We start from the raw sequence: 16,331 nt of genomic DNA on the forward strand, positions 1-16,331 counted from the left end.
AAGAACACCATACCTACTGTGAAGCATGGGGGTGGAAACATCATGCTTTGGGGCTGTTTTTCTGCAAAGGGACCAGGACGACTGATCCATGTAAAGGAAAGGATGAATGGGGCCATGTATCGTGAGATTTTGAGTGAAAACCTCCTTCCATCAGCAAGGGCATTGAAGATGAAACGTGGCTGGGTCTTTCAGCATGACAATGATCCCAAACACACCGCCCGGGCAACGAAGGAGTGGCTTCGTAAGAAGCATTTCATGGTCCTGGAGTGGCCGAGCCAGTCTCCAGATCTCAACCCCATAGAAAATCTTTGGAGGGAGTTGAAAGTCCGTGTTGCCCAGCGACAGCCCCAAAACATCACTGCTCTAGAGGAGATCTGCATGGAGGAATGGGCCAAAATACCAGCAACAGTGTGTGAAAACCTTGTGAAGACTTACAGAAAACGTTTGACCTCTGTCATTGCCAACAAAGGGTATATAACAAAGTATTGAGATGAACTTTTGTTATTGACCAAATACTTATTTTCCACCATAATTTGCAAATAAATTATTTAAAAATCAGACAATGTGATTTTCTGGATTTTTTTCCTCATTTTGTCTCTCATAGTTGAGGTATACCTATGATGAAAATTACAGGCCTCTCTCATCTTTTTAAGTGGGAGAACTTGCACAATTGGTGACTGACTAAATACTTTTTTGCCCCACTGTAAGTTGGGTTGTTGTTCAGGCTTTTTGAATTCGTACCATTTTTATTGTTAGAACTTTGACTTTGTACATTGGATTGACAGAACATTGAATTACATTTGATCAGAATCAGTATTCAGTATTGATAAGTTACCCTCCTGTTCTTAACTTTTTGTAAAATCTATAATTGTTCCATCAAATGTGTATGTATAATAATAATGGCTTTTTTGTGGTACATCATATATATTCCATTCAGCTACTCGTCTTTGACTCGTTCCTTATAGCTGAATGGGATATACAGTATCTGATATACTTTATTTAATTCAGTTAGAAAATTAAGACGTCAATACAAAAAAAAAATGGTTTCATAAATTGCATGCATTTACTTTTAGACACAGGAGACTAAAACACGGGATCTTGAATATCCGACTGTGGATATTTTTCTTGCCTGTGAACAAGTAAGTGTTACAAAAATTCAAGTGTGAAGTTCATTTTGACAGCTCGAATAGACACACAGTTTACTGAACCGAGTGGTGAACAGACAGCTGGCTGCTGCTGTTCAGCTCGAAACAAACAATCTCAAAGAAAACTGCAAGCAGGTTTAAGCAGGACCTTTTCAATAAGGTTGGACTCTTTGTTAACAAGCTGCGTCAGTTTCTGGAGGTTTGCATCGACTGCGTCCTGGCTAGTGGGAAGAGAGCCTAGCGAGAAGGAGAGGGGAAGAGAAGAAGAAAGAAGGCTGAATTTGTAAGAGAATGTACAATTTGTTCATGGAAGAAATATTAGTACAAAGAATTGCCAAACAGATGCACAGCATGTTGCATAACTGTCCAAGACGAGTGCACTTTGCTAAGCTGTGGATAATACTGTTCAGTGCTAAAAGGAAGTGAATGCTCAGGATTTATTAAAAGCAGATGAATTTGTGGTTATTAGAAAAGTGAATGGAATGAAATCAGGGATCTGATGGTTGAGATTAGACGGTCTCTTTTCAGAACACAGACACTGTTAGGAATAAATGATCCATTACACCAAGTACAGGAAAGGCTGTTTCACGACCTTCATATTTTAGCTTACAATTTATTTAGTTTTCTGTAATCCAACTGATATTTTTCCCGCCTCTGTTTTGCCATTTGAATTAAGCGTGCATTTCAGGTTGGAGCTTGTTACAAAGTACAGGTTATTACAGCTTTTTATATCAGACTCAGAAAGAATGCTTCTGACCTAGAATCTACAACCCTGTTTTCAAAAAAAGTTGGGACGCTCTGCAAAATGTAAATAAAAACAGAATGTGATGATTTGCTGATCATGGAAAAGCTATATTTCATTGAAAATAATACAAAGACAACATATCAAATGTTGAAACTGAGAAATTTTATCGTTTGAAAAATTATGCTCATTTTGAATTTGATGTCAGCAACACATTTCAGAAAAGTTGGGACGGGGCAACAAAAGATTTTGTTTGTCTAATGCTAAAAAACTAATTTGGTTAATTGGCAACAGGTCAGTAACATGATTGGGTATAAAAAGAGCATCCCAGAAAGGTGGAGTCTCTCAGAAGTAAAGATGGGGAGGGGTTCAGCGCTCTGTGAAAGACTGCGTGGACAAACAGTGCGACAATTTAAGAATAACATTTGTCAATGTAAAACTGCAAACAATTTGGGGATCGCATCATCTATGGTCCATAATATCATTAAAAGATTCAGAGAATCTGGAGAAATCTCTGTATGCAAGAGACAAGGCTGAAAACTGACATTGGATGTCTGTGATCTTCAGGCCCTCAGGAGAGACTGCATTAAAAGCAGACACGTGTCTGTAGTGGAAATCACTGTATGGGCTCAGGAACACTTCAGAAAACCATCGTTTGTGAAAACAGTTCATTACTGCATCCACAAATGCAAGTTAAAACCAGATATAAACAATATCCAGAAACACCACCACCTTCTCTGGGCCTGAGCTCATTTACAATGGACTGAGGCGAAGTGGAAAATTATCCCGAGGTCTGACAAATCAAAAGTAGAAATTCTTTTGGAAGTCATGGACTAAAGAGGAGAGGGACCATCCGGCTTGTTATCAGTGCACAGTTCAAAAGCCAGCACTTGTAATGGTATGCAGGGCATTAATACACATGGCATTCACCTCTGGGACAGTACCATTAACAATATACAATATATAGGTTTTGAAGAATGTGAATCAGAACATATGCTGCCATCCAGACGACATCTTTTTGACGGAAAGCCGTCCTTCTTTCAGCAAGACAATGCCAAACCACTTTCTGTACATATTAAAACTGCATGGCTCCATAGCAAGAGTCCAGGTGCTAAACTGGCCTGCCTGCAGTACAGACCTGTCTCCCATATAAAACATTTGGTGCATTATGAAGCGGAAAATATGACAAAGGAGACCCCGAACCGTTGAGCAACTGAAATTGTATATCAGGCAAGAATGGGACAAGTTTCTCTTTCAAAACTACAGCAATTGGTCTCCTCAGTTCCCAAAAGTTTACAGAGTGTTGTTAAAAGTAGAGGTGATGCAACACAGTGGTAAACATGCCCCATTCCAACTTTTTTAAAATTTGTTGCAGGCATCAAATTCAAAATAAGCATATATTTAAAAACAAAAAACAACCAATAATATTTCTCGGTTTCAAAATTTTACGTCGTCTTTGTACTACTTTCAGTGAAATACAGACTTTCCATGATTTGCAAATTATCACATTTTATTTTTATTTATATTTTACATAGTAAGACATTAACTGTTATAAATAATAAGAAAATTAATTGGATTTTTAGGCCAAAACTCCAAAGCTTTAAAGACATGATTTGTTTGCAGATGATTCAAACCCCCCCATCCAGTGGTCACTTGCTAATCCCCCCCCAACCACCACCAGCCAGCTTTCCCCATTATATAATGGGTACCAGCCAGTGAGGGTGAAAAATAACTCGTGCTTCCTCTGAGACACATGAAGCCGGCGAATCACATCTTACTGAACTGCCGTTCAGTGGCACAGGGCAGTTTAACATACTTGTCGGGAAGTGCCATCTACTCTCTTTCACATACACATGGATTAAAGCAAAAAAAAAATTATTTGACTGAAAATTTACGGGGGGGGGGGGGGGGGGGGGGTGTTTATGGGTGGATTTCGATGAAATTCTACGGGGGGGGGTATGGGTGGATTTCGATGAAATTCTGAGAATGATTAACTTAGAACTGATAACTTTATTATCAATTAATTAATGGATTAATATATTCAATTTATTGCACTCTCTTTCCATTGCTACCGTATATTATTTTTTTGTGGCAAACCGCACAAATGCAAGCGCCTGGAATGTTTAGTTTTTTGCACCATGAACTAAATGGCTTTCTGTTTTCACCTATTTCGTACAGCCAAGCCCACCTCCACTTGTTTTACACCTTTATCGATGGCAGACACATCAGTGCCTTCTTTCATGTAAAGCGCATCCATGCTGCCGAAACCGAAAGCAGAATGACATGCTCCTCTATGCTCGACGTCAATATAGAAAAAAGTTTGGATCTTCGCTTACATTAAAATTAAAATTATAATTTGACCTTACTTTGTGTTGAATACGACTTCAAAAACAATTCAAGATTTTATTAAGAGAAATATTGTGGCCAACACGAGTGTTAAGTTACCTAAAAGATCGCGTGAAGTTGGCTGCTATCTACTTTGCGTTCGTTCTCATTTTCCTCCATCATTTCATAGGCCAGAAACAGATGTTTTGACGTAATTTAACTTAGTAGGCTATGATTATTATTTAACCGTAGTCTTCTAGACATTTTGACTGTTTGGGGCATTGAATGCTGGTGTATGATTTTCAGGGAATAAAGTTTAGCGCATGTCGGAACATCATTGCGCTCGCAGCCTCCAACTCCTCAAACGTCCTTTAAATTGTGATATAACGTAGGCTATAAGGCACGGTTCTAACATACCTTACACATTGGCCTAACGAAAATAATAATTGTTGGGGCGTCTGCTGATTTGTTAGTTATAAATTTAGGTCTAATTACTTCTGACAGTCTGCAAGCATTGCACCGTCGGGTCTTCAAGTCTGGCTGAAGCAGAGGAGCGGGCTTTCCGGGGTTTATTTTTTCGTTTTTTTTTTTTTTTTTTAACATGCTCCATTTCTATATGTCCAGGTTTGAACTAAGTCATTTTGGCAAGATTTAATTTAATACAAAACAGAAATGGTCAGACACAAGCACGCCAAGCACATGGGAATGTATTTTGCCAATTCTGACAGCGCATGTTTTTTTAATGCCGCACCGTAGACAGCGAACGTTTAAACATGATCAAACATAGGAAATGAACGACACAAAGCATGGCTCAAAAACAAAAAAGTTAAATAAACCCTGCTGATAGTTGATGGTGTTGCAACACATCAGTGTTATAACCCAATCTCTACCCAACCACCCGTCATTTTAATTCTCCTCGGATCAGCACCAACCTCACATTTGGCCTTGGGAGAGTTCAGTTGACGGAAATCCGTCACACGACGGAAAACTTTAATCCATGCATACATGAGCTCACACATATCTGTGATTGGCTAGAGGAGAGAGAGTATGCCATCCCTCCCAGCCAGAGAGCATGGCCAATTTTGTTCTCTTGGCATCTGGCCATGGATACCAGTCACATGATCAGGGTTTTAACTCATGATCTCCTGACAAGAGGGCAATGATTCAGTCTTTTTGAAGGAGTCACTACACTGAATGAATCTGTATCAGTCACTGCCATGCACAGAGTCATTGCTGATGATGGGGTTCATAACTGCCGTACATCATACCTATTTCTATATTCAACTTCATGATTACCATACAGAGACTTTACATACAGTTGTGGTCAGAAGTTTACATACAGTGACATGAATGTCATCTTGGATATGAATGTCACGTCAATATTTGGGCTTTCAGTAATTTCTTTGAACTGTTCTTTTTCTGTGGCAGAATGTACAGCATACAGCTTTAATAAAAAAAAAACACTAGAATTTGGTGCACAAGTTTTAATTTTCTTTGGGTTTTCTGAAATCAACACAGGGTCAAAATCATACATACAGGGTTACATACGCTCACTTAGATTATTCATTCAGAGGTGCTGAAACTTCCAAAACGTCTCTTATCTTGCCAAGGCCGAGGTCTCTTAACTTCCTGTTAGTGATCATGATTGACTACAGCTGGTAGCTTCTCTGTACTTTCATAAAAAGGGTTTGTTTACAGCACATTTTTTTGATTGACCAACACACAGTAAAATGGGAAAGTCCAAGGAGCTCAGTGCAGATCTGAGAAAGAGGATCACAGATGTACACAACTCTGGAATGTCTCTTGGAGCCATTTCTAAACAACTGCAAATTCCAAGATCAGTTCAAACAATTGTATGCAAGTTATTGTGAGGTGTAGTCACTTTGCCAAGCCACTTTGCTTCAAGAAAACCCAAACTGTCACTCTCAGCTGAAAGGAAATTGGTTTGGATGGTCAGGAACAACCTGGAAACCACCATGGCACAGCCCTGCCATGAACTGGAAGCTGATGGATCACTGTCTACACTTCAGATCACCATGGACTAAGAGGCTGCTATCCAAGGAATAACCCCCTGCTCCAAAACTGACACTTTCAAGCTTAAGTAAAGTTTGAAGCTGATCACACAGACAAAGAAAAAGCCTTCTGAAGGATAGCTGTATGGTCAGATGAGACAAAGATTGAGTTGTTTGGCCACAATGGCCACCATGTACAGAGGGACACTGTACCAGCTGGTGTTTGGTGGTAGGATCATCATGCTCTGGGGCTGTTTTGCTGCCAGTGAAACAGGTTCATTGCACAAAGTCGATGGAATAATGAAGGAGGAGGACTACATAAGAATTCTTCAGCATAAACCATCAGAAACTTGAACATGACTTGAGAGTTACAACAGGGCAATGAACCCAAACACGCATCAGAGCTGGTTGTGGAGGATAAAGCAGGCTAACATTAAGCTTAAAACAAGTCCTGACTTCAACCCTATTGAAAATATATGGACCGTGCTTACAAGTAGAGTCCATGCCAAGAAAAAAAAATTAATTGAACCAATTCTACCATGAAGAGTCGTGAAATATCCAACTAGAATTCTGCCAGAAGCTTGTTCATGGTAAACAAAAATGTTTGGTCAAGGTGAATCTTGCAAAGAGACATTTTACCCAGATATTAAGTGCACTGTATGTGAATTTTTGAACCTGTGTTGATTTCAGAAAACCTAAAGAAAATTAAAACTCGTACACCAAATTCTAGCGTTTTTTTTTTTTAAATTAAAGCCGTATGCTGTACATTCTGCCACAGAAAAAGAACAGTTCAAAGAAATGACTGAAAGCCCAAATATTGCCATGACATTCATATCCAAGATGACATTCATGTCACTGTATGTAAACTTCTGACCACAACTGTAGGTTTATGCTTCTCTTTTTCTGCGATTCAGTGAATCCTGTTCGGGCTCATTTGATCGGAGCAGGAAATTAGCTCGTAATGATTCTTAGCTACTGTCACATTGCTTAAGCCGTCTGCCTTAAATAGCGGACTGATCAAATATATATATTGCATATTTGGACAAAGTGATTTAGTGAATGAATCATTTAGCTGAATTCAAATGACTCAAACATTTCATCAGGAATGCTCTTCACAAAATCCGTCCAAGAAAATGTATCAAGTTTTAACAACGTTCCAAAAAAACCATATGTGCGCTTTGGAATCACCGCTGCTCCGTTGGTGTGGGTGGAGTGTTAATTATGCCGTTGATATGCCTGTGTAAAGTCTTAACACTAAACCACAGGCTGTTGTCTTACCAAAGGCAGCCTCGGAAAAGTAGTTTTTGAGGATGTTAGTGCAGAACTGGCAGAGATTGTGAAGCTGTTTTAGGTGCTGTTGGAGCTGAGCACTGGGCAGACTGGCTTTATGGAGAGGTGCAAGGTAGCCAAAAACAAAGGCATCCAAACTTGTGGGCCTAGAGCACATAAAACACAAACAGTAATGCACCAGAACAGCATGTTATTCTTATTTCAGTAGTTAACACTCACTGCACATGCTCAGTGTTACAGTAGGGCTTAAGACGAACGTGGATAAACATTATATTAGTGTAAATTTCTATCAAAATAATAAGCACAGATAACATGAGCAATGATGTAATCAAAAACGTATTTCCATCGAATCTTGCTCAGATTACAGAAACTCTCTTAATCAAGTCCAAAAGCTGAACTGCTGCTGTTGGATGGAAACGTGGGCTCAGAACTGAACTTACATGTTTCCAAAGAAGAAGTGCGACGACCCCAGTCTGTGTGAAAGCAAATTTAGACACTCCTTGGCTTCACTGTAGATCTGCACACAAAAATGCATCGTTGACAAATGAGACATAATTAACTGAGAAAATACACAGACTGTTGGACTTGTATCAGAATGTCTTCTACAGCCATCTGAAGTTGGCAGGTTTTGGACATGCAAAAATTTGGGAGCTTTGAGCTCACAGCAGCAGTAACTCCTAAGCGAAGGGTGATAAACTATTTTCCATCTACTGCTTAGAAACCGCAGACAGAGCGCAGACAACCCGGGAGACCGTTTAAAAGCAGGCTGCTATCAAATCCAATGTCACCCTTTTAATGGAGGACATTCAGAATAGACCGGGTTGCACATTTTTCTCCCTTTTTCTGATATAATAGGGCTAAATTTAAGCATATGCTAATTAAATAATACTGGCTAGTGTTGAGTGGTACAGTGGTGCTTGAAAGTTTGTGAACCCTTTAGAATTTTCTATATTTCTGCATAAATATGACCCAAAACATCATCGGATTTTCACACAAGTCCTAAAAGTAGATAAAGAGAGCCCAGTTAAACAAATGAGACAAAAATATTATACTTGGTCATTTATTTATTGAAGAAAATGATCCAATATTACATATCTGTGAGTGGCAAAAGTATGTGAACCTTTGCTTTCAGTATCTGGTGTGACCCCCTTGTGCAGCGATAACTGCAACTAAACGTTTCCGGTAGCTGTTGATCAGTCCTGCACACCAGCTTGGAGGAATTTTAGCCCATTCCTCCGTACAGGACATCTTCAACTCGGGGATGTTGGTGGGTTTCCTCAAATGAACTACTCACTTCAGGTCCTTCCACAACATTTCCATTGGATTAAGGTCAGGACTTTGACTTGGCCATTCCAAAACATTAACTTTATTCTTCTTTAACCATTCTTTGGTAGAACGACTTGTGTGCTTAGGGCCGTTGTCTTGCTGCATGACCCACCTTCTCTTGAGATTCAGTTCATGGACAGATGTCCTGACATTTTCCTTTAGAATTCGCTGGTATAATTCAGAATTCATTGTTCCATCAATGATGGCAAGCCATCCTGGCCCAGATGCAGCAAAATAGGCCCAAACCATGATACTACCACCACCATGTTTCACAGATGGAATAAGGTTCTTATGCTGGAATGCAGTGTTTTCCTTTCTCCAAACATAACGCTTCTCATTTAAACCAAAACGTTTGATTTTGGTCTCATCCGTCCACAAAACATTTGTCCAATAGCCTTCTGGCTTGTCCACATGATCTTTAGCAGACTGTAGACAAGCAGCAATGTTCTTTTTGGAGAGCAGTGGCTTTCTCCTTGCAGCCCTGCCATGCACACCATTGTTGTTCAGTGTTTTCCTGATGGTGGACTCATGAGCATTAACATTAGCCAATGTGAGAGAGGCCTTCAGTTGCTTAGAAGTTACCCTGGGGTCCTTTGTGACCTCGCCGACTATTACACGCCTTGCTCTTAGAGTGATCTTTGTTGGTCACCCACTCCTGGGGAGGGTAACGATGGTCTTGAGTTTCCTCCATTTGTACACAGTCTGTCTGTCTGTGGATTGGTGGAGTCCAAGCTCTTTAGAGATGGTTTTGTAATGTTTTCCAGCCTGATGAGCATCAGTAACACTTTTTCTGAGGTCCTCAAAAATCTCCTTTGTTCGTGCCATGATACACTTCCACAAACATGTGTTGTGAAGATCAGACTTTGATAGATCCTTGTTCTTTAAATAAAACAGGGTGCCCACTCACACCTGATTGTCATCCCATTGACTGAAAACACCTGACTCTAATTTCACCTTCAAATTAACTGCTCATCCTAGTGGTTCACATACTTTTGCCACTCACAGACATGTAATATTGGCTCATTTTCCTCAATAAATAAATTACCAAGTATAATATTTTTGTCTCATTTGTTTAACTGGGTTCTCTTTATCTACCTTTAGGACTTGTGTGAAAATCCGATGATGTTTTAGGTCATATTTATGCAGAAATATAGAAAATTCTAAAGGGTTCACAAACTTTCAAGCACCACTGTATATCAGATATATTCCATTCAGCTCACATAATACTGAATAAGTCGCTGAATGGAATATATCTGATATACCACTCAACATCAGCCATTATTATTATTATTATTATTATTATACGCACGTACTCTCTTTTCCAGTTTTTCGATGTCCGTTGGTATGTTTTTCTCTTATAAACAGAAGGGAACCATCAGGGCCTTCAAGGCCTTCAGAGAAGCCCAAACATATCAGCATTTCAAACATTATATTTCATTTCTTTCTTTCATGATAATTATTCTCTTCTAATTTGGCCTCATTTTCTGCCAAATTTCCTTCAGAAATGAAAGGGTTACTGTACTGAAAACATTAAAATCGAGTTATCCAAATGAGATTTTTTTGTTTGTTGTCTCTAGGCTGAGAAGAGTTTAGAGCTGGCTCACTCACTGGTTAGGACTTCATTGTCGGGACAGAAGGCCGAGGGAAGTGACAGATGAATTAACCAATCAGATTTTGATTTATAGGGGGAGGGACCAAAAATTTATCACCCTCGGCATTCTCAAAGGCCAATGTGAGCTTAACAGCACAGCAGCAAAGTCACCTTCCAGCCAGTGTAGTGTTTATCAGTAGTGTTAGCGAATGCTAATAAAGTGGTCAAGCCAGTGCTATCAAGGGCAAGTAGCACAGGCTAACGACCGAGAAACTAAGATTTCTGTCTCCAGACTCTTCTTCCATGTTGCACGCTCGCTACAGTATTTTTCACTCATACTTAAGTATTAATTTCCCAATGTAATTTACTTAGTTACTTTTAAAATCAACAGCTACATACAACGGCGCGACCTGGCAGCCTGCTGCTAATCCCTTACAAAATTCTTTGCCCTGTTGCTTTTTCGGTGTCTAAGTTTTGGCTGAGCTAAAGTCCCAGCGCTAATAGTAACGGTTCACCACTGCTTGTAAATATGAGTAAAGAATATCTAATTAAGTTTTGGTAGCCTTTCTGGTGTTCAACACGTCTTTCTTTCCCGGCGAACAAAGAAATGCTTCTGTGCATACGCAGCAGAAAACTCGCTCACTGGATATTCACATCAGCTCCGACATGTGATGTTATTTTGTCTTGACAACCATGAAACATCATAAACCATATTGAACGCCCATTCTGTTGGGTAGAGTGACGTAATACACGCAGGATAAGCAATATGCTAACAATATTGCATGCTATCAAACCAAATGAATGAAACCTGCTAGAAGGGAATAGAACACACGTTTTTATTCCATCCAAAAAGTGTCCTGTATGTATAATAATTAGCAATATCATCCTCAAAAGAGGGATTAATTGTTACAAAGAACTGGATCCATGGTGATATTTTTAATAAGTAATACCTTTCCTTCCACCTCTGCGACTGAATGCAGTGGAGCTTCTGCTTTAGTCAGGAGGATCCTGGACAGAGCCACGCTCGCCTGGCGGCCTGGCACAAAGAAGTTGAGAGGGAATGGAGAACGGGAAGCAAACCAAGGCCTCGTCAGGCTGGCGTAGTTCTCCGTGTCCACCCAGAACGTATGAAGCTGCAAACACACATGGTCTAACGTCAATGGACAACAGAACGAGATTTGTGATGGATGAACGTTTCAGGAACTACAGATGCACTAACCAAAGCTGGCCTCAGTTTCTCCTCCAGGAGAGCAATGTAGGCCATGGTGTCAGCTCCCTGCTTAGCGGACAGCTCATAATCTGCGTTGCATCTCTGTTCAGGGCATAAAGAAAGCTTGGTATTAATATATGTTTTTCCTGAGGTTATGTGCTGAATTTATTCACACTCTGTCAGTGGCTGATCTAGAAAAGCATCATCTCACCTTGATACTATAGACTTGAACCTGAGAACTGCTGCTGTGATCCTAAAGACCTGTGTCCTGTGTTTATCCCAGGACTCTTATACACAATATACAATAAAGTACATCCTTTCAACACATTTAGTACTATTAAACTTTACATTATACAGTTGTAGAAGAGTAAAGATTTATAAAATCATACTCATCCAGAGGAGGACAGGTTCCATTTTGAGTCCAGTTCCTCTCAGGGATTCTTCCTCATGGCATCTCAGCGAGGTTTGACTTACCACTGTCCCGCTAAGATCGAAGCAAGTCCTGGCTATGACTTTAAACTGCAACCAGTGGTGAGTCTCAGATTCGGGAGGACTTGAGTATTGGGAAAAGTGGAGTTACCCCTTAATCACCATTGCTCCCAGGTCCGGTCTGACCCGGAGTGGTAGCACCTGCCTGCGTTCCAACTATGGGTTAAACAGTACATCACCAATAAGGCGCTGGCAGCAGGGCACTTTTCGGTGCAATGTGGCAGATAAACCCAACTAGCCTGGGCCCGCCCATCCTAAGTGTGATGCAACACAAGGGGCTGTTGTGAACTTAGTCTGGCAAGGCAAGCTATCTCCAGCTCTTCCAAGCTCCCGAAAAATCGGGAGCCAATCAACTTTGAGCATCTCCAACGGCCCTGGGTAGAGGCGTGTTCAAGGCAGTGACGTAGTAGAACTGCGACCGGAAGCCATAGATTGTTTACAGAATCTATGCCGGAAGCGCTTCATTCACTAGAAACATTACGAACATGGAGCAGCGACAAGCCTTTGACACAGCAGTAGATGCTGTATTGAAAGCATTCAACGGGAAGTTCTCATTGAAAACGGCGCAAAGAGCAGCCATGGAGGCATTTACTGAAAGGAAGGACGTTTTCGCCTTGCTCCCGACCGGCTTCGGTAAGAGTTTAATCTACCAGTTAGCTAGCCTGGGCCCGTCCATCCTAAGTGTGACGCAACACGGGGGGCTGTTGCAAAGTTCCTGTCGCGTCACATACGTCAGAGGAAAGAGTGATGTGATTGGTTTAAGCTTCGTCACAGCCTTTTCTGGCTTTGACCAGTAGCAAACTGAGGCATTTCAGGGAGGCGGGTCAACCACACGCTTTGGGAAACGGTTGGGCTTAATATCTATGCCAGACCAATGCTCGCAGAGCTTTGAAGTTGCGTTAGCCAGACTAAAACCCAACATGGTCAATGGTACACCACCAGATGGCATGTGGAAGAGCCACTTAAATGGCCAATGGATGGCATCACTCAGCAAGTTGGTTGTGACTGCAGGGCAACTTCCATACCCATCAGGTCTGTGGCACTTTTATGCATCACTTGGCATCAGGTCTGGCGGTCCAGAGAGACAACACAATGGGGGCACAACATCGCTTGTCTTACCTTACTGTGCAAGGCACTTTGTTAGGAGAGGAGATAGGCTCATTCATGCCACCACTACGGCCGACTCTGTCGCCCTGGTGTGTGCCTCATGGCCCATTTGCGTTTCTGCGCATCCTAACGAAGCAGTCATCATCACTAGCGATGGACAGCCGAAGGAAGATCTAAGTCTACATCCAGATTTCTGTGAAGCTGCTTTGTGACCATGTCTATTGTTTAACCTTCTATACAAATAAAATTGAATAGAGAGGACAAAGGGGTGGCAGGTAGTTTTCCGCTTCCAATGACATCTCTACAACACAAAATGCATCCAAATATGAAGAGTTTGGCTCCAAAACACAATAAGCGCCATTAAAAAAAATAATAATCAAGTTCCCACCAAAAGTCGTCTGGCATTTGATCGCTATTCAAAGTTCCATAATCCGTCCAAAATTTATGCAAAACGCGATATCCACCATGGTTCTCTGCATTGTATATCCCCTTTCTTTCCAAACCGCAACAAACGCCACTACTAACTTTCCACAGAATGCGTTATCTCTGCTCGACCAATCACAGTGCACCATTCAAATACGGAAACAGTAAGAGCGGCTCCCACTGACTGTCAACATCAAGGAGAATCCCAGTCTTTTAGTGAGATTTTGAATGAAATAAATGAATAGTTTTGATAGAATCAAACATTTCTTATCTTAATGTTTTATATTATTATTCCAGTAGAGAATGTGGTCCAATGTTATTTTCCACTTTGAGCGCACCTGATTCCTTTGGGGATCTAGATATGGCAATTTGTTTGTATGTATGTATGTACATACCAGTGGCGGCTGGTAGTCTTTCAAACAAGGGAGGCTGGTCGGTTACGATATTTCCAGATTTTAAAAGAAAAAACACATCAATTTTGCCCATACTCTTGCCTCTGATCTGGCTGATTGTTGGCAGCGTCACAAACTGTGAAATAACAGGTTCTTTTGGCCCATTAGCCTACTGTCCAATATACATGATGGTGGCATTGGGGGGGAGGAGTATATTTTAACATTTCATATTTTAAAATTGTGGCATGTTGTTTAAAAATTGACCTCGGCTGTGTTTTTGTTTAAAAATGTTTTCCAAATTGTAGCGGTGTTTAATTCATATCCAGAAAAACATATATTCCAATATAATATACTCAGCATAAACATTTTAAATAGATTCTATATTTTTGGTCCATCCATGACATATTACTAAAGTAGCCTATTTACTGTTGTTGATGTGGGTCACTTGCTGTTAGCCAATTCACTTTCTCGTACCAGGAGAGCTGAAAGGAACGAGTATTATTCCCTACCTTTTTCACCAAGTCAATTTGAGGCGTTGGTCTACCCTGCTCTTTAATTTTAATTTTTTCCTCGAAAGGAAGACTGGCAAATGGCTTCGCCAAAATTAAATCAGCAATGCTTGGCATCCGTGCGCAGCTTTCTTGCTAGCTGACTAGCCCCCTCAAGTTCAAGTTCAGTCACTCAAACAAAATTTCTGGAACTAAGATAGCAAACTTGACAACACTATATTTACACTTTATTTACAATGAAAATATATACAAACTAAAAAAGCTGGTAGAAACCGTATGTAATGAATGAAATCGAAATGTAAGCCGATCTCTTACAATACACCACAGCACTTGCGAATCCGCATGGGACTGAACTGATGTTGCCAGATACTGCTGACGTTATCCAGCCCAAAATATGTTCAAAACCCGCCAAAATGCACTTAAAACCGCCCAATTGGGTGGTAAATCGCCCAATCTGGCAACACTGTCCGCTGCCTGTCTATAGTTGAAACGAGCTGTCAATCAAAGAAAATATCCGGCCGCTTTCACCAATCACCAGTCTCCTCACGGAAACTGCCATGTCCCTCCCATGTGAGGCTGGGAGTCCGTGGGCGGGCATTTTCGCAGTATTTGTCCAATAACCGTCTTGCATTTTGAGATTGAAAAGCGCATCGCTCCCAAATGCCGTTGAAGTCCATTGAGGCTGGGAGTCCGTGAGACTCTGTGGGTGGGCATTTTCGCAGTATTTGTCCAATAATCGTCTTGCATTTTGAGATCGACAAGCACATAGCTCCCAATCCACTGAGGCTGGGCTGCATCGCGTTGTCACGAGGGAGAAAAACTCATGCACACATTAGGTGAACTGGGGAAAGTTATAACGGAATGATTTCGCACTGTAGTTGGGTTGAGCACATACATTTCTATGATTCTGGATCTGAAATAGCAATGTTATAAGGTCGGCTATAACATAAGCCTAGTGCAATTCATCCTACACGATGTTCGTCATTTTTAGAGGAGGCTGAGCCTCCCTCATTGTCTTAAGGCCAATTTATGCTGACAACCCAGTCCTCGCAGACGGTGTCGCAGACAGTGTCTGCGTAGCCCCCCCACCTTCGCAGACGCTCTGCGCGCACCTCCCAAAAATTGTGACCACCGCAGAAGCCTCGCAGACAGCGCCGCAGACAAGAGGGCTCTGATTGGTCCACTCTACCCGCTGTACACGCACTTCTGCTTCCCTACTTTCCTGGTTTGTTTTGTTTTCACGACCGGCATTTTTAAAAACACGAGCGAAGATGGAGCAGCACGAAGAGCGGTTGATTGAGGAAGTACGTACATCTATACGACTCCAGTTCTAGTCATTATAAAAAAAAAAAAGTTCTAGTCATTATAAGTAACCGGAGGATAAACACTCCACTAACCACACCCACCAACTACTCCTAGTGACTTCGCGCCCCCTTGCGTTGTGGCAGTGAATAACATCGCGCACGCCTATTCCCCCGCTCAACAATAAATTACAACTGTCTGGGAAAAGCTATCTGCGAAAGCCTTGTCGCAAGAGCATGCAGAGGCCTTTAGAGCAATCGCCCGTGATACATACATACTCTCTCTCACACACACACACACACACACACACACACACACACACTTCCAAAAAAAGTTGGAACACTGTGCAAAACAAATAAAAACAGACTGTGAAGATTTGCAAATCATGGAAAGCCGATATTTAAGAATGACAACAACTTTTCATCACACGTACGCTTGTGAAATTCCTCTCTCCATTTGACCCATCTG

At 41.1% G+C, this 16,331-nt stretch overlaps 2 protein-coding genes across 4 annotated transcripts in view; one reads left to right on the plus strand and one right to left on the minus strand.

Annotated features, from left to right (window-relative positions):
• Positions 1 to 16,331, minus strand: part of mtx3 (metaxin 3) — a 33,518-nt gene that overhangs the window by 7,165 nt on the left and 10,022 nt on the right. For 2 of the 3 annotated variants that reach the window (XM_060906987.1, XM_060906988.1), the window contains 5 exons: positions 11,651 to 11,743; positions 11,382 to 11,564; positions 7,955 to 8,031; positions 7,503 to 7,660; positions 1,294 to 1,382 (listed from right to left, as the gene is read on the minus strand). In XM_060906987.1, coding sequence (XP_060762970.1) covers positions 1,294 to 1,382; positions 7,503 to 7,660; positions 7,955 to 8,031; positions 11,382 to 11,564; positions 11,651 to 11,743 — 600 coding nt within the window. The remainder of the gene's footprint in view (positions 1 to 1,293; positions 1,383 to 7,502; positions 7,661 to 7,954; positions 8,032 to 11,381; positions 11,565 to 11,650; positions 11,744 to 16,331) is intronic. The other variant, XM_060906989.1, reaches the window with a different exon arrangement.
• thbs4a (thrombospondin 4a) overlaps positions 1,363 to 16,331 on the plus strand; it is a 60,476-nt gene continuing 45,507 nt past the window's right edge. The window contains exon 1 of the mRNA XM_060906986.1: positions 1,363 to 1,428. The gene's annotated coding sequence lies outside the window, so the exon portion shown is untranslated. The remainder of the gene's footprint in view (positions 1,429 to 16,331) is intronic.

Source organism: Neoarius graeffei, chromosome 24, assembly GCF_027579695.1.
Source record: "Neoarius graeffei isolate fNeoGra1 chromosome 24, fNeoGra1.pri, whole genome shotgun sequence".
In the NCBI taxonomy this organism is placed as follows: Eukaryota; Metazoa; Chordata; class Actinopteri; order Siluriformes; family Ariidae; genus Neoarius; species Neoarius graeffei.